Consider the following 27,914-nt stretch of genomic DNA (forward strand, 5'->3'; position numbering starts at 1 on the left):
TACAGCCATACAGATTTACGACAAGTTGAATATCATATTTTGGGGGAAAATTTGTGGGTAGAACAAGACATTAATGATTGTATGGGCTACACAAAAGTGTCGAAAAACACTGTCGAAAGTTACTGTGAATATATGTGAAGCAGTGACGAGTTTAATATATTCCGTTCAGAATGAATGGTGCAGTTTTTGTGAGTTGACGCAGGAACACAAAAATTGCACTCCTAAATTTGAAAAAGAAAAACGATGTGAAAGATAAGAAACAACAGTGAGGGCCAGCATTGTGCGACGGGATATTTAAAGCGCGGCATACATGTAAATGTTGACTGTCAGTTAAACGTTGAGAGTTCATCATGAGTTCATGTGAAGGTCGCGGCGTAAACAGCCTCTCATCACAGCAGAGAAACTGTAGCATGGCGGACAGTTTCTGCACAGCTGCAATCAAGTAACCAGCGGACGATTTTGGCCTCTCGTCGGAGCAGGCTTCTGGGGCTTGACTTACCGGTACGCTCTTTCACACTCTAACACAATTCATACCGTTAAGCGAGACCAGTCCTGATTTCATCGTGACATCAGATCAAGAGCCTAGAGGTAATTGTCAGAGTGCGAAAGCCAAGATTTGCTCGTCCTATGGCGTTGCTGCAGGTTAGAAATCGTAGATCTGCGTGACAGGGCTGTGTGTTACCGGCTTTAGTCCTATACCCGGTAACGCACAGCCCTGCCATGCAGAGATGAGTAGCTCAACGTTTTGCTTGCAACTGGGAGTTGTGGCTGTTCCTTGGCTATTATTTGTTGGAGACGGCAAAACCAGAACACCCGGGCAAGATAAGATATCAAACTACTGTACGTAGTGCATGATGTCATCGTTATACTTATGGCCGACAAGTCAGGTACCGCCAAATAAGCTGTTCGTGCAAACAGGTGTTCGTGCGCAGTTTTCAGCTGGCGGGCAAATTTCAAAACTAATCAGCGGGCGGAGAGAAAACAGTCGATATTTACTTTTGGCGGGGAAGAAATTTCATTATTTTAAGTGGGCGGGGATGAAATTTTTGAAAGTGGATAACGGAAAATACGTAGATGGAGCTAAATGCCGTGGTTGATGATAGAACTTGAGGGAAGATTAAGCGCCAAACTTAGAGGGGAGAAATGTTCAAAGGTACACTGCTAACTGCTGGCACGGTTTTGTGTTCAACTGGGTTGCCTATTGTGCATCTAGTTGGCAAGGGGGAATTTCAGGAGTTGGGAGAGGGCAGTGGGGAGCTTGAACTGTTGTGGGGAGAGGGGAGCGGGCAGACCATAGATACTGGAGGGCAGTGGGCATCAAAATTCAGTGGGAGGGCACATTTTCCGTGTATGCCAGTGGGAGGGCAGTACGAACAGCTCTACTTTCCCCTCCAAATTTCAGGTCAAGGTCAAAAATAAGTAAAATTGGTATATCAGCCTTCAAAACATGTTTTGTGATGATTTTGCGAAATTGATTAAATTTACCAGTTGGCGGCACCTGACAGGTCAAACTCTCAAGTTTTAAGGGACTCACCCGGATTATTAAAGACGTGTCCTTACACGTGATCTGTCAGAATCACAATTTTACGGAATCTATTTGTAAGTGCGAACATCATCAGAAGACATTTCTCACAGACGTTTGTCCACAGACGCTCTGACTTTTCAGAGTGGTTAAGCACACACTGAACAAAAATCACTGTTTAGCTGCCATGAGCACCTGTGACCTTGTCTACGCACTGCGCAAGGCAAATATTCGGTAGTTCCTTTTCATGAGCAAAGTTAATTTGCCCACACTTTTCATGTCACAAAGAAGTCACAACAACATGCGCTATGCAAATGATTGTACGCTGTCGACTCGCATTTGGAATCGAGTCCTTCAGTGCCCGATCTCCCGGAAAGGTGCTGAGAGGAGGTATGAACTTCAACAGTTTTTGAGGCATAGCAGTGAAATCAGTATCGTTTTAAATGCCGCACTAAGTTGGGACTATTACACAATACAATGCGACATCATTTTACAATTCTCGTAACTTAGCTGTACCTTTATGCTGAGACTCCTTACTATGTCGCTGGTACAGCAACGCCAAGCATGTATACAAATGTGATGTGTGTGAATGATTCAATCATTAAGGGAGCCTTCAGTAATTAGAGGGGTGGGCCGGGGAATTTCGCGCACACCTGTACCCTAAAATGTGACCCTCCCCTATCCTCCTGTCTAAAATGTGACCCTCTCCTTGTTCGACATTCTAAAACTTGACCCTCCCCCAACCTCTGCGGTATTCTCCCCAGGAATAACTGAAACAGTATCAGCTTATTTACATAACAATGGGTTCAATTGTTATGTTAGGGACAAATTACAGAGGGGTGGGCTGGTGTTTTGGAGGGACAGTCGCAATTTATCACGCACGAATTTTTGAAGAGATATTGTATTGTATTTACATTTGAGGCAGGTCACCATATTTTGTGCAACTATAAGAAAGTAAGATGTGGCTGAATTTGTGCTTCATCCAAAAATATCAAATCATAATACATCGAGTCTATCAGGCAAATTATTGACAATTTTCCCGCACAAAACATGCTATATCTGTATATTATATATGTTTGATAATGTATTTAAATGTACTTTGCTTGAATTGGGAAATAAAATGTGCATTTTGTGTACGAGAAATTGATTTCTGAATTTCATCTGAAACGTTGCTTCACTATCCATGGTGTCTATGATGAAACTATGAAAAGTTTTTTTTCAATACAAAAATAGGTAAATCTTTGCATTTGTGTACTCTTGATTATTGATATCAATGTTCTTGATTAAACTAGAGTAATTACAAGTCTATGGTTGTGTAAGAAATTTTATTTTGGAATTTCACCGAAATGTCGATTCACAATGCATGGCGGTCTATGATGAAACTATGAATAATTTATTTTTAGTACAAAATTAATCTGTGCATTTGTGTATGCTTGATTATTTACATTATTGTTCTTGATTACACGAGAGTGGTTACAAGTCCATGGTTGTGCAAGAAATTGATTTTGGAATTTCACCGAAATGTTGATTCACTATGCATGGCGGTCTATGATGAAACAATGACTATTTTTTTCCAATAAAAAAATAGGTAAATCTTTTCATTTGTGTACTCTTGAATATTTATATTATGTTTTTGATTAAACTAGTGCGGTTATAAGCCCATGGTTGTCCAAGAAATTTGATTTTGGAATCTCACCAAAAAGTTGATTTACTGTACATGGTTGTCTATGAGAGAACTCTGCACAATTTTTTCCAATATAAAACTGACAATATCTTTGCATTTATGTACATTTGATAATTGATATACACTTTTCCACCTGTTGCATATTTGTTTGTATCTTGTCTTTTATCAGTTTTAACTGTTCAAGGTGTTTAATGTAGGATACCACTGCATCTTCTTTGCTTGTGAAACTTGTGCATAATGTGTATGTATTTTGTTGGTGATTTCCTATTCAGGAAATATCACATGGATAATCAAAGTTTTTGCCATAAAATCAGCTTCTGTCAAAAGTGACCCTCCTCCCCCCCGATAGGTTTATAAAAGTGTCCGTCCCCATTCAAGTGTTTCCTAAAAAGCGACCCTCCCCAATTCCCCCAGCCCACCCCCACCCCCTGTAATTTCTGAAGGCTCCCATATCATAGTTGTTTGAAAGTGAATCTTACAGGAAGTGCATAAGACGGAATTTTAAACCTAAAACCTCCGTATTGGATATATTTTTGTTGCTCAGAATTCTTCGACTTTGTCATAAAACATAGCAGAAAAACTATAACAGCTGCTAAACGACAATTCATTGATATATCAGCGATAGTAAGCGATATGTTACATATGGGGTGGAATACCTTGTCCTTTAGTTTATGGTGCGAGATACGAACTCGCTGAACGATGGCAATCAGTAGACAATGACGTCCTAGTGTTTCAATTGAGCTGCTCACATGTATAAACAATCTAAACCAATGGGGTAGAATATGAAAATAATACATTTAAGCGTTCGTACTTGTAATGCTTATTTTAGGGTGTATTTGTGCACTGAATTGGAACTTGGCATTGTCTTCAAACAATGTCGAACTACGAAACATGGTCCAAGAAAGATAATACGGCGACAACATGATATAAAATCACACTGAATTCAAAATGCTTTCTTTCTTTTTAATGTTAGGTAACCAGTGGTAGATATGGCGGATTGTAAAACTATGAAGTGTGTGAAAATGTTCGAGTGTTACCCGAAAGATCTACAATACATCACCGACCATGAATTTCCAGCTCTGCCATCAGAGGGCGCGATAATTAAGGTATAATTGAATTAATCATAAATAGCTGACATAATCAACAATTTTGTGGAAATTTCCAATAATAAATATCATACATGAATACTCCGAGACTACATTAATGCTTTCCGCATTACAATTATAAATTTCTTGACGGGTAGCGATATGAAGCATGTGTTGCACTTTCATACTTCAAAATGGACTCTGCCTTCGTCCTGCATCTCATCCTGTATTTGAGTCAATAATGGATATCAAGTGGGCTTTGAAAGTCCGTCCAATTATAAAACATCAGTGCGGTGCCTTAGCGATGACTTTGTTTCAATTTTGAGTATTAAAGGAGTCGAGTGATTATTTTCGTCTTCGTCATACACAATTTTCTTATTTCATAGTGGCAAACTCTCGCACGAAAGTTCGAGAGGCATGCAGACTTTATGTTAACTTGCATTATTCAGTCATATCAATGATCTGTTAAGGTAATGTCTGCTGGACTGTGTCACAGCGATGTGCATATGTGGAAGGAACCACAGAAAGGTCCATATATTCCCGGTAAATACAGTTTCATTCATTCAAGTTTATCTGAAATAGACTTCATAGTTGTCCTACATTACATCAAGATCGACAATAGCTACACGACAATGTTCTGTATACTCTTATACTTTACATGAAGGTGAAAATAAAGACTTGAAAGAAGGCAAGCAGCCAAAAATGTCTTAAACCAAGTCAGCATCCTCATTTTTGTGCAATGAATATTTTGAGTTTAGCTTCGTATATAAATTAAAGGACCGTAATATAAAATAGGCGAAAGTGTTGCCATTGTGCTTCAACTTGTATTCCACTTGTATTCAACTTGCTTCGTAAGAACTTCATATGTAGAAATTATGTCTAGATCTCTTCATACATGGTAATCAGATATACCCTCCACATTTGCATTTATAGTATATGGAACCCCTAGAAAAGCGTAAAAGTCTGTGTGCTTTTGGCGTTAAACGTCCTCAACAGTGGTGAAAACTTTTAAGGCTTAGACACAAAGCATTTAGACAAGGTCAGTGGATGGATTATAACAAAAATGTTGACTCTACTCATGCAGGTCATGAAGTCGCAGGAAGCATCGATGCTATCGGGGACTCTGCCGTAAATCCAGATGGACTTGCCGTAGGGGATAAAGTAGCGGTCTATCCATTTTTTGGTTGTGGAAAATGTAAATATTGTAACGAGGGGAACGTGTCGTGGTGTGATCATCCGCCCTTTGAAAAGGAATCGCTCGGTTTCATCACCAATGGAGGGTAAAGTGATTTACTTTAAATTGATAGTAGCTTAGTCCAACATTGAAGACTTGTTAATCAAATTGTATTGCCACTTTCTAAACTTGCATCAAGCAATCCTGGTCATAACCAGGACTGCTACGCTGCTACGTGTACTTGAGTAATTGTCCTTCATGTATTCGGCCCAGATGCTGCATTGGTTTGCGCGCCAGAATTATCACGTAACATTATTCAAATCGTCGCGTCGATTGCTGATAAATTCGACAACCTTGGCAAACTTGCGCAATGTTGTGCCTATATTCTGAACTTGAATAATAGCTTACGACCTTTGGATAACGTTCATGGACGATAGGTTTAAGCCAAGAGGTTAGTTTTAGAGACAGAGAATAGTGTTTTGTATTTCAAGAGAAATTTTGTTTCATGTGGCCGAGCGACCAACGTCGTGTACGGTAAATGATTCACTGTTCACAAAGTAAATTTGGCTCACGGGTGGGACACACATGTATTCATAGGGTCATAAGGCACTATCAGTCGTAGCAAGAGTGTAGAAAAATTAATACATTTGTTATTATGACTATGTTGTCCATAGGCTACACTATTCAGCCCTTATGGCCTTTCTGTCAATGATGTCAGCATACCTAATAAATGCTTATGAATTCTGGCATATGAGAATCAAATATTAAAGAAACAATGATTGGGTCACCATGCTTGATTTCCTAAATTTTCTCATTTTCATCGTAAAATAAGACAAAAAACACGATTGGAACTAATTTTGGAGATTGGATCTTTATATTTTTTAAATTTTTCAAATGTTTTACATGCCCTAAAGCTGAATATTGCAATATTACCAGTTACTCCTAAAAACAAGTGTATTGCTTAAAAAGAAAAGCAGATAAGCTTATATTATTAATTTAAACCGACATTATTTCATCCAATCATCCCAAATTATTTCCAATCGTGTAAAAAGTAAAACTTTGTACAGTAAAGATAAAATTTAAATGAAACAATGTGTGACTAAATAGAATTACTTAATTTTATCAAATTTACGATTCTTACGATTTGGCCAGATTGGGTTGGATTAACTCAAGTCCGCTTTGACTGATAAATCAAAAAAAGTCCTCTGATGTGTTTAAAAATGAATAAATGTAAGACCTTGCCTTAGGAATATGGCTCTATAAACTACCAATAACAAGGAATGTTGAAATCTGCAAGCAGAACTGCCAACTACATGTTTATTTTTTTGCGTGCATCTCCAATAAATATGCGGCTATATGAACATTTTTGAGAGGGAGAACTTGAAAATGTTGATCATATAGACCGGGGGGCTTAAAATTTTTTGAGGGTATCGAGAAGGGTCTGCAAAAAAGTAAGATTTCAATCCTTATTCCTCCAGCCCCCGCCCCTCCCTAACTGTTATTCGTTAACTCAGCCTAGTGCGCTAATTTTGAATTATACGAAGCGGATACATTAAATTCTGAAGGACATTACACTGAAGATGGCCCGAATTCTCAACGACACGTCATTTCTCGATGGCCCAGGCTTTACATGTCGCACGACCGAGAGTTTAAAACCAGGCCAGTTCGATGCCTGACCTATCGACTTGCCCCAAAGCGACAGAAATCAAGAAGCAACAGTAAAGAACACGTGAGTTATTGAAGCCTGTGTACTGCTTTGAAGGTTAGAGTCGGCCTTCTCCCTATATTACTGTTTAGAGAGTCTGCCGAGGAAGTACAATGCTACTGCTGCAACACAACATTGACTTAGGATCTGTGATACAACTGCGTGAATTGGGCATCAATAAATCTGGTTTGGTTTATTACCATGAAAAGTAGTAGTACACTTCACAAGTCATAACAAGCAAATACAAAATTTACATTTCAGTGGTAATGTGGAGCCAGAAAATATAGCTGTTCGCTAGTCGAGCCTGGCCCATTTACAAAATTTAAATTAGTTAGGTTAACACGTACGCTGTTATACAAAGAGTTCTACAAACATTATTTTATATTTATATGATACAAGTTCGATATCAGAGCGAGGTATTCCTGAAAATTCATACACAATGATGTGACGACTATATGATTTAACTAGTTCACTGTAGGTATTCCTGTAACAGATACTCTCTCAGTGCTTTTGTAAAGCTATGCCTGGAAGTATGAACTTTAATTACATTAGGTAACGAGTTCCATAATTGAGCACCCGTATACGAAATTGCCGATTGACCTTTACATGTGTACATTTTCGGCAATGTTAAATTCATCCCTACTTTTTGACGGGTGTCATAACAATGATCCACAACTTGGAAATACTGATCATCATTCAGGATTCGAGTGCTGCAGACTACTTTGTAACGGAAACTACCTCTAAATTGTAATTTTGAAGGCAGTTGTTGCCAGTATAGAACTTTTTTGTAGTAATTTACTTAAAACGTCAGATAGCTACCTCTGTACATTTTTTTGTAATATACCAGCCATTGTACCCCCTTTGCATATGGGCCGGAGGCCTTTGAACGCAAATAAAAGTGCACATTTGTGCACTGTTACAATAATGGCAGAGAAATATTAATTATTATTAACAGTATTCATAACCATAAATTTATTAATTTTTATACTCTTGCTATGACTGATAACGCCTTATCACCCTATGATCTATTCGGCTTTTGTACATCCATGGTATTGATAGCGACATGGTGCATATATATCAAGCAGACTGTGATAAAACACTGGCTTTCGGTTGTCGTCTGTTTAAGTTATCTTATGTTTCTAGCACACTCAAGCCAGAGTCTGCATTTGCCGAATAGAGAGCACTCTCCACCGTTCAAAGTTTTGTCTATATATTCTTCAATTCAAGTTTGTAAAATAGAATTAATGATATACCTGTTACGAGTCTGCAATGTGCACATATCTAGAGCTAGTACAATGTGTCGGGTTAAACACATATGTGTTGAAACTTATTAGTTAGTTTGATTTAAATATTGTACAATTTTTGATATTTCACACGTGCTGCAGATTTGCTGAGTACGTAGCAGTTCCCCTGTTTGCTTTTCTGATCAAGTTGCCGGACTCCATCGAGGTAGAAGCGGCTGGCGTGTTGGGATGTGGCGCTGTGACATCGTACAACGCTGTTCAGCACGCCATGACAAGAATCGACCCTATACTCTCAGTCAGAGGTAAAGGAAGATAACGATGTTTCTTCTTATTAGTTCAGGGCTCGAAATTAACGGTAGTCCCGCGTCCACAGACTACCAACTTTACCCTGGGGCTACCAAAGTGCATGAAATGGTAGCCCACACGGACTACCAAAGCCTGGGACAAATGCTTGACGTGCGATGCCCGTCACTTTGGGACGAGCTAAATGCAGTCAACATGCAGTTTCATTTGTTCGAAGCAATTATCCTTGCATCTGTGAAGAGTTTTTTCCTGGCGACTATTACAATTTTCACTGCTATGTTATTGTTTTCACAAGATGCAGAGCGTTTGATACCAGAATGTTGAATTGCTTTTCCGTGTGCAGTCTTTGCATGCCAGTTCCCACTATGCTGTTGATCGGCAGCATACAAGATGTACTTGTGTCAAGTTTTGGTGTTTTGAAGCCGAAATTTCACAAAACTGCCACTTCTGTATTCAGAGATTGTGTTATCAGTTTGATTTGAAATAGTAATATAAAACACTGTGTCAGACAAGCTTGAAAATCGTGGCTGGGTTGCGCTGTCTTTTATCTATGGTTGTCGATCAGTATCAATGTATTACAGTCTGTATGGAGAGACTCGGTTGTAACAAGGCATGCCAGTTCATAAAGATCATAAAAATATATTTTTCTTTGTTTTTCTTTACCCAAGTTACAAGTTCTTTGGATGTATAAGCCGATTTTGAAAGTGATTGAAAGAGTTAAAAATGTACATATATTAGCATAAATTAAGCGTTCGTGACACATAACATAGGGTTTCTCGAGTGGAAGCCCCTATAGTTTTACTGCTTTTTTGTGTTGCTGAACCGGGGCTTATACTTGGACAAACACGGTATCCCTAAACTAAAATATGCATGGACTACCAGACATTGTCGCTGGGCTACCGACTTCAGAAAATGGTAGCCAAAGGGGACTACCAGGGTAAAAAGTTAATTTCGAGCCCTGTAGTTTCATAGTGTTACGGAGTCTGTCCGATGCAAACACCCACCCTGTGTCGCGTATGAAGTTTTTGTCGAAGAAACTTATTCCAACCTCAGCCTAGTAGCAATGAAAGCGGAAAACGTAGGCATATCTTTGTGAGGAGAAAGTGCGTTATCAAATGAATTTGTAGGATCTTATGTTACTCTTAGATAAAAAATATAGATACTTCCGTAGAGGAAAGAATTTATCACAATTTTACATGTTCATTTTTCGGTATTCATGGCAATACTGCCTATAGTACCAGATCAAACATTTATTTCTTCAACTCGTTTTCAGATAAATGTGGCATCCTAGTTATCGGAGCAGGAGGACTTGGTTTGTATGCAATAAAACTGATCAAAGCGTTGGTGTTATCGAAATATGGTGAGCGGATAGAATTGGTGGGCTCAGATGCAATGGTAAGTATTGCGTTTTTCTTCGATAATGTATAACACTACTTTCAAGAAAGGTAGCTGGACTGATAAATTTTTTTGTGGAGTGTCACGTTGTATTATAGAAAAACGGACGACGCGCTGACCATTAACGTTTATTTATGGGCAAGGGCGAGAGGAAAGCCAAAAATTAACGGGCGAGGCTTGCCGAGTCCGTTAATTTGGCTTTCCTCTCGCCTGCGCCCATAAATAAACGTTAATGGTCAGCGCGGAGTCTGTTATTTCAATTATATTATCAACGAACCCCGAAAGACCGTCAAAATTTACGAAAATTTCCCGTGCGAACGACAACGGGGCCCCAGAACCTGTCAGTGAGTTGTGCGCGCGCTGCAAAAATTTTGCAAATCCGGAGATTTTTTGAAAAAAGCGTCAAACTTTGCCCACAAATACACCATTGAATATGATCCTTGTACAAATCACAATTTTAGTTTCAGCCGTAAAGTTACTGTGTTTACAATATTATTCATATTCACGGGCATGAAACAAACCATTACTGTGTATTTGTGGGCAGTCACGTGGTTCAGCTCGACCAATTAAACGCAATGCACAGAGCATTGTAATATAATGACAAACAATGTGCAGATCGATGACAATGTTACAATTAATGTAGAGATTATGCGGCCCTTAGATTTAGTTTTCACGATATGGTTACAACCAAAGTGGAATTTAAATGAGTGAACAACCAGAGGAACATGTAATGCGCTGGTTACAAATTTGAGACATTGAGTTTTGACAGTCAAGATTCCAAATCAGTACCGATACTTTAAAAAACTTGACGCATATTCTCATGTTATGTGCCGGAATCGATTGTCACAGGGATGCAAATTGCCTTAAGCCTCGGACTTCGGGTGCTCTGAGACGATCCATTTAGACATGGAACGCTCGGAGGATGAAAAATTGGAAAGAGTGAAATCTGCATTTCACGAAGGCGGGCCGCACATTATCATGGACTTCGTTGGTGCTAAGCAGACCTTCAACATGACCTACAAAGCGGCTCTACCGGTAAGAGAAATGAAATGTCACGTCCCATACGAATAAACTATCAAAGTATAGAGACAGGTTCACATACTCATAGTCGTGCCTTTCTGTCTGTCTTGTGTACATTCTGATAATAAGCAATGTTGCAGCGGAATAAGTCACCTTTTCTCCTATCATCCTGTCATTGGATACTTTAAAATTGTATTCTGACTGCCCAGTAACAATTATAAATTGAGCGACAGATATGCCAAACCTGACAAGAATTTATCGCACAAACAGTATGGCCTGTGTGAGTATTACATGGACAGGCTGGCCGGCCAAATCAAAGCACTGAATTACGCGAAGATTGCATCTCGATACAGGGTGGTGTGATCATCTGTGTTGGATTGCATGGTGACACGGTGGAAGTGGAACTACCAACACTCATTAGATGTGTCATTGGTATACAGGGAATTTACTCAGGCACCTTGCAACAAATGAAAGAGATCGTTGACCTAGTGGCTAGTGGTCAGGTAAGTGAAAGACAAGCGATGTGAGGCCATGCTGTGTTCACAGAAATCTACGTCAGTGAGCACAGTGTCACCAAATATGCTATATGTGTAGTGTTCCCATAAAATGCAATTTCGGTGTACAACAGTTAAAAACGTATTTACTGTTGCAAGATTAAGAATATAGATGATGCATTTTGCTCTACCAACTTCATCATGTTCGGCCAAGCTACTCGGTCAGCCCAAACAAGAACTTTATAAATATCAATGTATTGATAATGTGAAGGACCCACAACGAAGAACGATTATCTCGTCCTTACAGACCCCTCCCTGATCATTGCACCTTCTTCAAAATAAAGATATTTAAGGCAACATTGTAGATGTTCAAGGAAGGTGTCATCGGAACTGCATTATGTGACCCATACGACCAGTGCAAACTCTATATCCAAGGTACTTTAGTGATTGATGTATGTCTAAACATGTTTATCATAATGTACCTCGTAGAATTTAAACGTTGCAGCCATGATGATGAGATACATCTAGATATTGTTCATAAAATATACGTTTTCTAAACAATAAAGTCGCACAGACGCAGTTCCAACCTCCCTCTACATATACATTTTGCTTTGTATACAGGACAGTTGTCTGTTGAATTATATTTGTTGTTTTATTATAAGGGTTATTTTGATTCACAGGGTTTCACTAATTTTCTGTTCAACATAACCCTTTAAACAATAGAAATGGCCGATTGTCATGATTACGTCTACCTTTTTCTCACAGATGACGCCGGTTACTTACAAGCTGCACAAGTTATCCGAAGTTCCAAAACTTATGCACAAGTTGAAAAACAACGAAATTGAGGGGCGAGCTATAATAAACCGCATATCGATTGAGTTTCACAATGATAGACTCTCTGTTGGATCCTGTACTTTGTGAAATCTTATGTCACTTTATTTCGTTCTTTTACCTTTATTCCATTTTACACGTACGTTGATCTGTGAGATTCAAGAAAGTATCGTTTTGCAATGAAAACATGAAAGACAATCTATAGAACGTAGGTCCAGCTGACTTGAAAAGACTACGAAGTCATTTCAGTAACTCGACCAAGGTTTGGAATTTTTTAATGGCTAATTCTTTCCTTAAACCTTTTCACATACAAATTTCTCTACAAGCACAACCATGTATACAAAGTCGAGCAAAAGTCAAGACCAACCTGTATTTAAAATGTCTCTTTTTTGTATTGAATTATGTCATATAATTATACGACTGGAAATTCGCACACCGACAGTGTTAGGAATATACGATCCACACCTTCAGGTCAGTCGTACGAATTTCCCTGACCCCCCTTATATCAACTGATTTGAACCATGATCGAAATTTTCTCAGGAGTGGTTTCTTCAAATCTATGATATCACATTTTGTTTGTTTTTCTTTCCAGTCAATATCACATTCATATATGTAGTTAAAAACATAATTTTGCAAAAACAAATGATTATTCCGAGTCGATATGAAATTTGGTTGGAAAGGATACTGTATGGGAAAAAATCAGAAAGACCAGCAATGAAATTGAATCTTAAAGCCATACAGATTTTACGACAAGTTGAATATCATATTTTGGGGACAATTTTGTGGGTAGAACAAGAAACTATTGTATGGGCTACACAAAAGTGTCGGAAAAACACTGTCGAAAGCAACTGTGAATATATGTGAAGCAGTGACGAGTTTAATATATTCCGTTCAGAATGAATGGTGCAGTTTTTGTGAGTTGACGCAGGAACACAAAAATTGCACTCCTAAATTTGAAAAAGAAAAACGATGTGAAAGATAAGAAACAACAGTGAGGGCCAGCATTGTGCGACGGGATATTTAAAGCGCGGCATACATGTAAATGTTGACTGTCAGTTAAACGTTGAGAGTTCATCATGAGTTCATGTGAAGGTCGCGGCGTAAACAGCCTCTCATCACAGCAGAGAAACTGTAGCATGGCGGACAGTTTCTGAACAGCTGCAATCAAGTACCCAGCGGACGATTTTGGCCTCTCGTCGGAGCAGGCTTCTGGGGCTTGACTTACCGGTACGCACTTTCACATTCTAACACAATTCATACCGTTGAGCGAGGTTAACCAGTCCCGATTTCATCGTTGCATCGGATCTAGAGCCTGGAGGTAATTGTCGAAGTGCGAAGGCCAAGATTTACTCGTCAGTGTGTTGCTGCAGGTTAGTAGTCGTAGCTCTGCGTGGCAGGGCTGTGTGTTACCGGCTTTAGTCCTATACCCGGTAACGCACAGCCCCGCCATGCAGAGCTGAGTAGCTCAATGTTTTGCTTGCGACTGGGAGTTGTGGCTGTTTCTTGGCTATTTACGGTTGGACGGCAAAACCAGAACACCCGGGCAAGATATCAAACTACTGTACGTAGTGCATGATGTCATCGTTATACTTATGGCCGACAGGTCAGGTACCGCTAACTAAGCTGTTCGTGCAAACAGGTGTTAGTGCGCAGTTTTTCAGCGGGCGGGCAATTTTCAAAACTATATCAGCGGGCGGAGAGAAAAAGTCGATATTTACTGTTTGCGGGGAAGAAAATTCATTATTTTAAGTGGGCGGGGATGAAATTTTGAAAGTGGATAACGGAAAATATATAGAGGGAGGGGAAAGCCGTGGTTGATATAGAACTTGAGAGGAGATTAAGCGCCAAACTTAGAGGGGAGCGATGTTCCAAGGTACACTGCTAACTGCTGGCACGGTTTTGTGTTGACCTGGGTTGCCTAGTGGGCATCTAGTTGGCAAGGGGAATTTCAGTAATGGGGAGAGGCAGTGGGGAGCTTGAACTGTTGTGGGGAGAGGGAGGGGCGGACCATAGATACTGGAGGCCAGTAGGCATCAAAATTCAGTGGGAGGGCACATTTTCCGTGTATGCCAGTGGGAGGGCAGTTACGAACAGCTCTACTTTCCCCTCCAAATTTTAGGTCAAGGTCAAAAATAAGTAAAATTGGTATATCAGCCTTCAAAACATGTTTTGTGATGATTTTGCGAAATTGATGAAATTTACCAGTTGGCGGCACCTGACAGGTCAAACTCTCAAGTTTGTGGGGACTCGCTCCCATTTTGAAAGACGTGTCTTTACACGTGATCCGTCAGAATCACAATTTTACGGAACCATTTGTAAGTGCGAACATCACCAGAAGACATTTCTCACAGACGTTTGTCCACAGACACTCTGACTGTTCAGAGTGGTTAAGCACACACTGAAATAATCACTGTTTAGCTGCATGAGCACCTGTGGCCTTGTCTACGCACTGCGCAAGGCCAATATTCAGTAGTTCCTTTTCATGAGCAAAGTTAATTTGCCCACACTTTTCATGTCACAAAGAAGTCACAACAACATGCGCTATGCAAATGATTGTACGCTGTCGACTCGCATTTGGAGTCGAGTCCTTCAGTGCCCGATCTCCCGGAAAGTGCTGAGAGGAGGTATGTATTTCAACAGTTTTTGAGGTATAGTAGTGAAATCAGTATCGTTTTGAAATGCCGCACTAAGGTGGGACTATTACACAATACAATGCGACATCATTTTACAATCTTGTTACTTAGTCGTACCTTTATGCTGAGACTCCTTACTATGTCGCTGGTACAGCAACGCCATGCCTATATGCAAATGTGATATGTGTGAATGATTCAATCATTAAGCTTAGCAAGCCTTCAGTAATTACAGGGGGGTGGGCCGGGGGCATTTCGCGCACACCTGTACCCTAAAATGTGACCCTCCCTATCCTCCTGTCTAAAATGTGACCCTCTCCTTGTCCGACATTCTAAACTTGACCCCCCCCCCACAACCTCTGCGGTATTCTCCCCAGGAATAACTAAAACAGTATCAGCTTATTAACATAACAATGGGTTCAATTGTTATGTTAGGGACAAATTACAGAGGGGAGGGCTGGTGTTTTTGGAGGGACAGTCGCAATTTATCACTCAAGAATGTTTGAAGAGATATTGTATTTCATGCATTTGAGGGAGGGTCACCATATTTTGTGCAACTATAAGAAAGCAAGATGTGGCTGATTTAGTGCTTCATCCAAAAATATCAAATCATAATACATCGAGTCTATCAGGCAAATTATTGACAATTTTCCCCACAAAACATGCTATATCTGTATGGTATGTATGTTTGATAATGTATTTAAATGTACTTTGCTTGAATTGGGAAATAAAATGTGCATTTTGTGTACGAGAAATTGATTTCTGAATTTCATCTGAAACGTTGCTTCACTATCCATGGTGTCTATGATGAAACTATGAAAAGTTTTTTCTCAATACAAAAATAGGTAAATCTTTGCATTTGTGTACTCTTGATTATTGATATCAATGTTCTTGATTAGACTAGAGTGGTTACAAGTCCATAGTTTTGCAAGAAATTTGATTTTGGAATTTCACCGAAATGTGATTCACTATGCATGGCAGTCTATGATGAAAATATGAATATTTTTTCCAATACAAAAATTGTTAAATCTTTGCATTTGTGTACTCTTGATTATTTATATTATGTTTTTGATTAAACTAGTGCGGTTATAAGTCCATGGTTGTGCAAGAAATTTGATTTTGGAATTTCACCGAAAAGTGTTTACTGTACATGGTTGTCTATGAGAGAACCATGCACAATGTTTTGCCAATATAAAACTGACAATTATCTTTGCATTTATGTACATTTGATAATTGATATACACTTTTCCACCTGTTGCATATTTGTTTGTATCTTGTCTTTTATCAGTTTTAACTGTTCAACGTGTTTAATGTAGGATACCACTGCATCTTCTTTGCTTGTGAAACTTGTGCATAATGTGTTTGTATTTTGTTGGTGATTTCCTATTCTTGAAATATCACATGGACAATCAAAGTTTTGGCCATAAAATCAGCTTCTGTCAAAAGTGACCCTCCCCCAAAGATAGGTTTATAAAAAGTGACCCTCCCCCTTGAACTGTTTCCAAAAAGTGACCCTCCCCCAATTCCCCCGGCCCACCCCCTGTAATTTCTGAAGGCTCCCTTATCATAGTTGTTTTGAAGTGAATCTTACAGGAAGTGCATAAGACGGAATTTTTAATCTAAAACCTCCGTATTGGATATATTTTTTGGAGCTCAGAATTCTTCGACTTTGTCTATTTGAGGGCGCTGTTTTACTGAGAGGAATTCCGATCATTTCGTGTGCACAAATTCATCAATTTTCAACCTTGTATGTGGATACATACCACCAATGCTCACAGCAACGTGTTTGTGAATGTTCCGAGCGTCAGATACTGTGCAAAGAACAGTAATTTCCCTGCCAAAAATGATGAAAATTCAGGATTTCAATATTGATATCCTTTGGTGATCTGTGGGAACTGAGTCAAGGTACGTTTGAAAACCTATTGTTCTGCATTCAGATTTATTCCATCTGTATGCAAACATTCCAATCTGTCATCTGTATGTAAATCAGAAGCTAAAATGCCTCAGTGCCACGACTGCCCAAGGAAGAGAGGTGTGACATTCACACAAGGCGACTTGTACCTGTGCCTGGAGTGCAAACAGAGACGCTTTCCAACAGCTAGAAAGAAAAGTTCAGACGACGCTGCCAATGCAACAACTCCACCAGATACTGCCATAATGCATATCAATAACCAGCTAACAGACATTCATACTCAGCTAAGATGTTTGCCCGCTCTTCAGTCTGCAATGCAGGAAGTTCAAGAAACACAGAAGACAATATCAACGTCACTAGAATTCTTCAACAACATTGTTGAAGAATTGAAAGGCAAGGTGGAGTCACTGGAGACCAAAAATATACAATTGCTACAAAGAAATGAAAACCTGGAGAAAAGATTGACTGAGCTGGAAAGAGAAGTTGAGGAACAAAATCAGTACAGTAGAAGGGGAAATCTGGAACTACATGGTATCCCTGAAATCCCTGACGAGAATACCGATAACGTGGCGATGCAAGTACTGAAAAAAATCGACGGAGACATTGTACAAGAAGACATAGAAGTAACACATCGAGTTGGACGACAAGATGCACAAGCTCAAGAAAGAGGCGACACAGAACAGCGAAGACCAAGACCAAGACCGATTATCGTACGATTTACAAGGCGACAGAAACGTGACAAGATATATAAGGACAGAAAGAAGATAAAAAACACGACAACGGACATGCTAGGTTACACAGTTAAGAATAATATTTTGTTAATGAGAATTTGACAACATATAGACGCAATTTACTTAGACAATCCAATGAAAAGCGGAAAGCTTTGAGATATAAATTCTTATGGTCACACAACGGAATTATATATGTGAAAAAAGATCAAGGTATGCGGTCAATAGTGATTCGTAACGAGAGAGACCTGATGAAGATAGTTTAGACTTGAAATATGTCAACAACAAAAAATTGAAGTAGTTATCTAAAATTTTGAGTGATTTAAGTTTAGTATGGATACTTTTGTAAATGAGAATATCCAGAGAGTTGAATGTATGGACGCTCCCATTACTCCCTCCTATTTCAATGACACTTTAATTCCAAACTCGATCAGTCTTTAGCAATTTCTCATGTAAATGTACGCTCACTGAATAGAAATTTCGAAGATTTCAAACTTTGTACGAGGACTTATTGAATGAGAAGTTTAAAATTATAGGAGTCTCTGAAACTTGGAATATGAATAACAGTGACATGTTCAATCTGAACTCTTATGCATTAGAATACAACTGTCGAGAAATGGGAAGGGGAGGTGGTGTTGCTGCTTACATCCATAGTTCTCTAAAATATAAAGTATTATCTTTTCGAGTGTTGCACTCGGAGTCACTGTGGCTAGAAGTTTGTGATAAAAATTACTCTTTCATTATAGGTATCATATATAGAAAACCAAATACAAGCATAAGAGAATTTGAAAATAGTATTTTAGAAGTACTAGATAGTATCAAACTTGACAAAACACATTGCATTCTAATTGGTGATCTAAATATGGACTTCTCAAAACAAGATAATAGTGTAGAACAGTTTTATACGAAATTGACATGTTTAGATCTTAAACAGCTCATTTTAACGCCAACACGAATTACAAATACCTCCAAAACTATTATTGACCATATTTATACCAATATAAACCATTGTCCAGTCTACTCTGGTACTTTAGTTGGAGATATCTCCGACCATCTACCAGTGTTCACAATCTTTGAGAATATCTACACCAATAGTAGTGTATCTCAGACCGATACAGTATTTTATAGAAGTTTTAAGAATTTTTCTCCAGATAATTTCAGACAAGAGCTGTCAAGACAAACTTGGAATAAGGTTTACATGCATAATGATGTAAATGAAGCTTATAATAATTTTCTTTCAATTTTTATTGAATGTTGTAATAGACATGCTCCAATAGTATCACGGTCACTTAAATCTGTCTTAAAACGTAAACCATGGATTACTAAATCAATAAGAAAGTCAATTAACAAAAAACACTCTTTATATGCTGAGGTTATTAAATCAGGTCATGAAATGAGCAAAGTCTCCAAGTATAAACGTTATAGAAATGTACTGACAACAGTTTTAAGGTTTGCAAAACGAGATTACTACGCTACCCTTTTTAGGGAAAATCATGGAAATTCAAAAGCAACTTGGAATACCATCAATGAAGTGCTTGGCTCTCGTAACAGAAAGCCATGTACTTGTTTGCCTGACCAGCTCATTGTAAATGCAGATGAGGGTACTCCGTTAACTTACAATAACCCTCAAGATATTGTAGATGGTTTTAACAAGTTTTTACGGGTATTGGTCCAAGCTTGGCGAGTAAAATTTGTAGCTCTAGTTCTTCATATGAGGAGTTTCTCTCACACCCCTCAAATCAGTCTTTTTTTCTATTTCCTACATGTGAAGCTGAAATTGTTAGTCAATTGAACAGGCTTGACATGAAAAAAGCCGTTGGTTATGACAATGGTCAGCAAAACTGTTAGTCAACGCTGCAGAACACATTTCTGGACCTCTTTGTTATATTTTCAATCTATCTTTTACAAGTTGTCGATTCCCAAATGCCCTAAAAGTAGCCCGAGTAGTTCCAATTTTTAAGAAAGGGTCAAGAGACATTCCTGGAAATTATCGACCTATCTCTGTGCTACCACTTCTTAGCAAAATCTTGGAGAGGATTGTAAATAATCGATTAGTTACGTTTTTAAATAAGTATAATCTCCTCTACAAACATCAGTATGGATTTCGAGAGAAACACAGTGCAAAACTGTCATTAATTAATTTACTGAACAATTTGACGCAACAAATTGACAAGGGAAATACTACAATAGGAATTTTTCTAGACTTCGCCAAAGCGTTTGACACTATTGACCACTCTATTCTTTTATCAAAGCTCCATAATTATGGTGTCAGAGGAAACCCCATTCGTTGGTTTACTGATTATTTAAATCAGAGATTCCAATATGTTTCTGCAGATGGTATTAGTTCTATGAAATTGCCAGTTACGTGTGGAGTGCCTCAGGGATCAATACTTGGACCGACCCTGTTTTTGATTTACATAAATGACCTACCTAATTCATCTGACTACTTTGATTTCCGACTGTTTGCAGATGATTCGAATCTTTTCCACACATACTCGAGTGATACGAAATGTATAGACCTTTCACTAGTAGAAAACCAGTTGAGAGATGTAATCTGTTGGTGTGATGCAAACAAGCTCACTATAAATATTAAGAAAACCACCTATGTATTTTTTCACCAGAAACGTAAATCGGTGTATTTACATGGTAATATCTGTGTTAAAAGTGTGCCTTTAATTCAGTCTGATCAAGCGTCATTTGTTGGTGTAAATATAGATGAGAACCTAACTTGGAAACAACATATTACTAGAGTCAACGCACTAATTAGAATGAAGGCAGGAATTCTTTTTAGAATAAGAAATTTTGTACCACAAAATGTATTAGTATTACTTTATAAATCATTTATACAACCATACATTACATATGGTTTAGAAGTATGGGGAAATACGTATTCATCCTATTTAAATTCCATTCTCATCACGCAGAAAATGTGTATGCGAACAATAACTTTTTCTGGATTAAGAACGCCGTCATTACCTTTATTTTTTAAATTACGCATCTTAGATGTTTATAAGCTTTACAAGTTGCTTGTTGGTAATTTGTGTTTGATTTATATCATCAAAATGTTACACATCCCATGATAGACTATTTCCAAGTTGTGGATCATTGTTATGACACCCGTCAAAAAGTAGGGATGATTTAACATTGCCGAAAATGTACACATGTAAAGGTCAATCGGCAATTTCGTACACGGGTGCTCAACTATGGAACTCGTTGCCTAATGTAATTAAAGCTCATACTTCCAGGCATAGCTTTACAAAAGCACTGAGAGAGTATCTGTTACAGGAATACCTACAGTGAACTAGTTAAATCACAATAGTCGTCACATCATTGTGTATGAATTTTCAGGAATACCTCGCTCTGATATCAAATTTGTATCATATAAATATAAAATAATGTTTGTAGAACTCTTTGTATAACAGCGTACGTGTTGACCTGACTAATTTAAATTTTGTAAATGGGCCAGGCTCGACTAGCGAACAGCTATATTTTCTGGCTCCACATTACCACTGAAATGTAAATTTTGTATTTGCCTGTTATGACTTGTGAAGTGTACTACTACTACTTTTCACGGTAATAAACCAAGTTATTTACTTATAAAACATAGCAGAAAAACTATAACAGCTGCTAAACGACAATTCATTGATATATCAGCGATAGTAAGCGATATGTTACACATGGGGTGGAATACCTTGACCTTTAGTTTATGGTGCGAGATACGAACTCGCTGAACGATGGCAATCAGTACACAATGGAGTCGTGTTTAACTAATGATAAAACGTTTCAATTGAGCTGCGCACGTGCATAAACAATCTAAACCAAAGGGGTAGAATATGAAAATAAGCTTTCGTAATGCTTATTTTAGGGTGTATTTGTGCACTGAATGGGGAGAATGCGAACTTGGCATTGTCTTCAAACAATGTCGAACTACGAAACATGGTCCAAGAAAGATAATACGGCGACAACATGATATAAAATCACACTGAATTCAAAATGCTTTCTTTCTTTTTAATGTTAGGTAACCAGTGGTAGATATGGCGGATTGTAAAACTATGAAGTGTGTGAAAATGTTCGAGTGTTACCCGAAAGATCTACAATACATCATCGACTATGAATTTCCAGCTCTGCCATCAGAGGGCGCAATAATTAAGGTATTGTTTAATTACTCATAAATAGCTAACATAATCAACAATTTTGTCTTACATGAATACTGCAAGACTACATTAATGCTTTCCACATTACAATTATCAATTTCTTGATGTGTAGCGATATAAAGAATGTGTTGAACTTTCAAACTGTAATCTAGACGCTGCCTTCGTCCTACACCTTGTCCTGTAATTGAGTCAATAATGGACATCAAGACGGCTTTAAAAGTCCGTCCAATTATAAAACATCAGTGTAGTGCCTTAGCGATAACTTTGTTTCAATTTTGAGTATTAAAGTAGGAGTCGAGTGATTGTTTTAGTCTTTGTCATACACATTATCTTTTCATAGTTGCGAACTCTCGCGCGAAAATTCGAGAGGCATGCAGACACTGCGTCAACTTGCATTATTCAATCATATCAATGATCTGTTAAAGCCCCAAGAGCTGGAACTTTTGACATTATTTTCATGATTTTACATTCAAACCACGATTTGTCCCTGTAGATGAACTTACTATTGGGCGTGCATACGCGTATCATCGACCTTCGTTCGTGACTGGACGTTTAAATGCGAACAAAATAATTATTAAACGGGTGCCGCACCCGTTTAATCGGCCTCCACAGCAAGAGTACGCAGCTACGTTATATCTGCGCATGTGTACTAGAATCTTCACAGATTCAACATGGCGTCGTCCATCGCTAAGCGTGGACGGGGCCCGCGCGGACGCCCTGTTAGGTACCGTTCAGTTTTTACGGCCGGGGGGGGGCCGGCAAAATCCAGGGGGGGGTCATCATAATTTTGGAATCCGCAAAGGGGGGGTCATCGCTTTTTCACTGGTAGGAAAGGGGGGGTCACCACATTTCAAAAACATAATACCAACAATAAAGTTCACTTTATGCCATGGCCATGATCGACCCTCTTTACCGGCGGGCCGCCTTCGGCGGCCCACTACAATAAATATACATTATGTATTACCCATGACCCTCTTAACGGGCAGACGCCTTTGGCGGTCCACTTCAATTAGGTTTACTTCATGCAATGGCCATGATTGACCCTCTTTACCGGCGGGCCGCCTTCGACGGCCCACTACAATAAATATACATTATGTATTACCCATGACCCTCTTAACGGGCAGACGCCTTTGGCGGCCCACTCCAATTAGGTTTACTTCATGCAATGGCCATGATTGACCCTCTTTACCGGCGGGCCGCCTGCGGCGGCCCACTACAATAAATTGACTTTATGTAATACCCCACGGCAATCTTACTGTAAAATTCCCAATTGAAGCCGCGGCTTGTATTAGAAACATTTTTGAGGGACCCCTGGGATCACGCACTGAATAATTGTAATGGCTGCGCGTCTGTCCAGTAAAGTCTACTTTATGCAATAGCCATGATCGACCCTCTTTACCGGCGGGCCACCTTTGGTGGCCCACTAGAATAAAGTTGACTTTACGTAATGGCCCATGACCCTCTTAACCGGAGGGCTGCCTTTGGCGAACCACTCCAATAAAGTTTACTTTATACAATGTCCATGGACATGAGTTGTCTATGGAAATGAAGTTAAAAATTGCCTTACAGTCGTCCTAATTAACAGACGTTTCAATGGATGTGGCTGAGAAGTTTGTGCACTGGCATCGAATAAAGTGCGCCGCGTACCGGAGTTCAAATCCAAACCATGCGGGTAAATTTGACATATGGGTTTTGGTTATTTTTCAGGGGGGGGTCATCAATTTTTTTCGTCTGACAAAGGGGGGGTCATCTTTTTTTCACAAAAAATGCAGGGGGGTCTATATTTTTTTGAACACCGGCGACAAGATTTTGCCGCCCCCCCCCCCCCAGGCCGTAAAAACTGAACGCTCCCTTACTACGAGCTCGGCAAAAAAAGCGAAGGCAGCTGCGTGGCAATGCATTGAAGCGTCAATGCAAGATATACATCGACAACCAGATCACAAGATGGCAGGGCCTTTCTAATCCCGATTTGGCGGCAGAATTGATCGACAGGTAAGGGTAATGAGATACTGTGAGAGTGCGGCCCGACGCGTCTGGCGTTACTAAGTTCACATAATTTGTGCCTCGGGGGATCGGGGACGCATCGTTCTTCGTAGTCTGAACATTTATCATGGTTTCTAAGCCAACCATTCCTGCCCACAGGCGTACGGAATGTTTCCTAGATCGTCGTCGGATGGGAAGTGACGGACACTGCATGCACCGTGAGGCCGAAGGCCGAACCTCGGTACTGTATAACAATACCAAGGTATGACGCGGAAAAATCGACCGGTGGCCCGAAACAAACGAAATAAAGCATCTACCTCAAAAAAATTACATCGACCGGTCGGAAATACCTTCAAACTTTCAAATCTTTACTCTGGTCATAGCATTTCTTTCAAATCTGCCAGTTATGGGCGATAATTAACTGTCCGGCGAGTACTCGCACTTGCATTGCCACTTCGCCATTTTGAATAGCTTTTTTACTCCCGTAAGACTTTGCGAGTGGAAGAGTGACCCCGTGACCCCACACCCGCTAAATTCAACCGTTAACCGTTTATAGGTAAATTTATACTGTCAGTGAATACAACTTCAGCTATCTGGCAACAAGGCAATCAACGTAAACGATGGGAAAGTTTATGCTTGTGAATCCCGCCATCTGACATTTGTAAACAAACTCTTCACAGGGTCACTCGTCCACTTGCAAAGGCTTTCGGGAGTAAAAAAGCTATTCAAAATGGCGAAGTGGCAATGCAAGTGCGAGTACTCGCCGGACAGTTAATTATCGCCCATAACTGGCAGATTTGAAAGAAATGCTGTGACCAGAGTAAAGATTTGAAAGTTTGAAGGTATTTCCGACCGGTCGATGTAATTTTTTTAGGTAGATGCTTTATTTCGTTTGTTTCGGGCCACCGGTCGATTTTTCCGCGTCATACCTTGGTATTGTTATACAGTACCGAGGTTCGGCCTTCGGCCTCACGGTGCATGCAGTGTCCGTCACTTCCCATCCGACGACGATCTAGGAAACATTCCGTACGCCTGTGTTCCTGCCCAGTATATTTCGGTCCCAAACGCTTCGTCACCGGGACCCAAGACGTTTTGGCACTGCTTTGTTTCCGATTGGGCTACCATTAGCCCTGCGTACGATGCTGTGTGTTCCGCTACAGCTAATCGCCCCGCTCACCACTGAGCGGGGCGATTACATGTAACTGTAGCGGAACACACAGCATCGTACGCAGGGCTAGGCTACCATGTACTACTGAACCGTGTTTGCAAAGAATATACACATTTGCCAACCACGTCTACACAGCAGGCCGACAATAAACGTGTGCCAAACAAACGATTTTTTCCCCGAATTGTGTAATTCGTATGTACTGTATCTATTATGTGGTTTAGTCACGGCTGTATCCATGCATGGATGTAAAAAATAGACACCCATGATCCATGTAGCTCTGCGTGGCGGGGCTGTGTTTTTTACATCCATGGTTAGTACTGTTACCACCGTATACTGTAACGCCGGCTGTAACACTATGGAAGACCGGTCACGACATGCGACATGCGACCCGCGACTTCAAAACTGCGACCTGCGTCCTGCGAGTTTGAAACATACGACCTGCGACTTCGGCATTTAGACCAAGGTGTAGGCCTAACCTGCGACTTCACAACAGCGACCTGCGTCCTGCGTGTTTATCAAACTGCGATATCAGTCTTGATTTGTTCGCACCATTGCTCTGAACACGAGCCTGAAAAACACGAGGGACACCATTGCACTATATTAAAACAGCCGGTTTACCGCATTCTCGCGACCAGAGCATTATTTTCGCACCGCTGGCCTACGCAAAAATCGGCCAGCGAAAGAATTCAACCAGCGATAGAAGTGCATGAAGCTGTGACGGTAGAGAATTCCACAAACGAAGAGCACAAATTTATTTTCCTTCTTACGAAAGGCAAACCGATCTGAAATAATGCAATAGCAATAGGGTTTTAAACGTCTACATCAGTGTTTAATAGTTTCTGGAACTTTTCTGCCTACATGATTTAAAATATTATATACACACAAAAAATAATATGTACATATTATAGTATGTACATATTAGGCTTAAAGACTGAAAATATGATTGTAGGAGGGTTTAATTATGTTCTGTTTTACGGTTTTAACTCGCGTTATCTATAAAGAACTTGAGTCGGTCTCTGGCTATTCATGGTTAGCAAATATGTTTGCACTTCTGTCAATATCAGTATTATTTTAACTGCTTTACTTTGCATATGTTATTTGTGTAGACAAATGTAGTCCGAAGTTAACCAGTAAGAATATTTTTATTTTTCCAACTGAACAAAAGTTGGATCAATTCGATTTTTTGACGAAAAGTAAAAATGAAATTAGACGAAAAGATGGCAACATCCGATGATCAATCACTGGGGAATTGGAACAAAACTGGAAATGTTAGAAAATGAACGACAATAACTGAAAATTCGAATGTTTGCAATGACACTGACGCAGTTATGATACAGGGGGGACAACTGATGAATTAAACAGACAGCTAGATGGTTATACCACAGTGAAATGAGGATAAATACCAGAGATTTCTAAAAATCAAAAAGTTTGTCGATAACATAAGGAAAGAAGCGAGGTAAGGCAGACGAAGAATATCTAAAATAATTTGAAATTATAATATAAACATATAAATGCCTAGATCACGTAGCATATTATTTTCCATGCATTAACACGTACTGTCAACATTTCCGTCATAAAATTATCTCTCCAGATGAAAATGAGTGAACTGGTGTGTACATGAATTGAGTTTTGCCAGACTTGGTGAACGATTTACCAAAGCGAAAGCAATGGCTCATTAATTGATCGATGTTGAACGTTAAATCTCCTTTCCACGTTTTACCCTTTGAGCGCTGTAATTTTCTCCCACCAAAATTTTAGTGCAAAATTTTACCAATTGTATGAATTTTCTGTAATTTTTTGATAATTTTGGACCAAATCGACATCACATTTCATTGGCTACAGGTTTTTCCCAATTTTTTTGCAAAAATTGGAGAAAAATTGACAGGGCTTATTATATAAAGGGGACAAAAATAGACTTTGGCGCTCAAAGGATTAAAGTTCACGCAAGACGCCTCCAATCTAATACTGAGGAAAACACCATGAAACGTTACGTGTTGTTGTCGCATGTCGCAGTTGTGAAGTCGCAGGTCGCAGTTTGACAAACACGCAGGTCGCTGTTGTGAAGTCGCAGGTTACACCTAGGTCTAAATGCCGAAGTCGCAGGTCGCATGTTTCAAACTCGCGGGACGCAGGTCGCAGTTTTGAAGTCGCAGGTCGCATGTCGCATGTCGTGACCGGTCTTCCATAGTAACACAGCCCTGCCATGCAGAGCTACAATATCATGCTACAGCGCAGGTCCGAAGGCAAACTAAGGTTATATGCTCGCTAAAAATTTGACCGCTGTGGTTAAAAGAGTCGGCAAAAAAACCCCACGGGACAAGATAAAAGGTTAGAGAAGAATACTTAGCATTTTAAATAATTTGGTGAAAAATCATTGAAATATCGGAAACAACTGTCTAAACATCATGGGTCCAAGTTCCAATTTAAATGTAAAACAGTGTCTCCAAATCTAACCGAAAGCTTTTCGTATGTTATACAGCTTCATGAAATTTTTGTCAACAAGAATTCGATCAAAACTTACAACATAGCAATTCACAGCGCACTTGAAATTTCTTACCTTTTTTTAAAAAAAAAAAGAACATTATGGGAAGGGGCGGCTGATTGATCGCTAAAATAACATGTACATTTTATAAGGCATTTGTAACATATTTTGGTTTCCCTTTTTCATAAATGACTTCAGTTATCACAGGACCAGGAGTCATGAAGTGTTGCTGGAACAAGCATTACCACCTGTAAATGAGCCTTCTTCCTCTAGGACAATTAGGCATTCAGCATCACCTCATATAATTGAGCAACTATATGAGTTGTCTAGTACATCATCAGTTTCATCTGGTCATGGGTAAGATATCATTTCACTTCTTTGTGTAATGTTAAATGTAACT

At 39.4% G+C, this 27,914-nt stretch overlaps 2 protein-coding genes and 1 long non-coding RNA gene across 3 annotated transcripts in view; all 3 read left to right on the plus strand.

Annotated features, from left to right (window-relative positions):
- The first annotated feature begins 169 nt into the window (after positions 1–169).
- LOC139140115 (alcohol dehydrogenase-like) lies at positions 170–11,612 on the plus strand. Its single transcript, XM_070709149.1, has 8 exons — positions 170–588; positions 4,180–4,312; positions 4,762–4,834; positions 5,376–5,571; positions 8,556–8,716; positions 9,991–10,112; positions 10,962–11,147; positions 11,486–11,612. The coding sequence occupies exons 2-7, from the start codon at positions 4,196–4,198 to the stop codon at positions 10,977–10,979; spliced, it is 687 nt and encodes a 228-aa protein (XP_070565250.1). The 5' UTR covers positions 170–588; positions 4,180–4,195; the 3' UTR covers positions 10,980–11,147; positions 11,486–11,612.
- A 2,165-nt stretch (positions 11,613–13,777) lies between these two features.
- The window catches only part of LOC139140114 (alcohol dehydrogenase-like), a 125,971-nt gene continuing 111,834 nt past the window's right edge, over positions 13,778–27,914 (plus strand). Inside the window, exons 1-2 of the mRNA XM_070709145.1 lie at positions 13,778–13,827; positions 21,746–21,878. Of these exons, the coding sequence (XP_070565246.1) occupies positions 21,762–21,878 (117 nt within the window). The 5' untranslated portion in view covers positions 13,778–13,827; positions 21,746–21,761. The remainder of the gene's footprint in view (positions 13,828–21,745; positions 21,879–27,914) is intronic.
- LOC139140104 (uncharacterized) lies at positions 23,242–27,871 on the plus strand. The gene is made up of 2 exons (XR_011553944.1): positions 23,242–23,873; positions 27,713–27,871. It is a non-coding gene; the product is annotated as an uncharacterized lncRNA (long non-coding RNA).

Source organism: Ptychodera flava, chromosome 9 (assembly GCF_041260155.1).
Source record: "Ptychodera flava strain L36383 chromosome 9, AS_Pfla_20210202, whole genome shotgun sequence".
Taxonomy (NCBI): domain Eukaryota; kingdom Metazoa; phylum Hemichordata; class Enteropneusta; family Ptychoderidae; genus Ptychodera; species Ptychodera flava.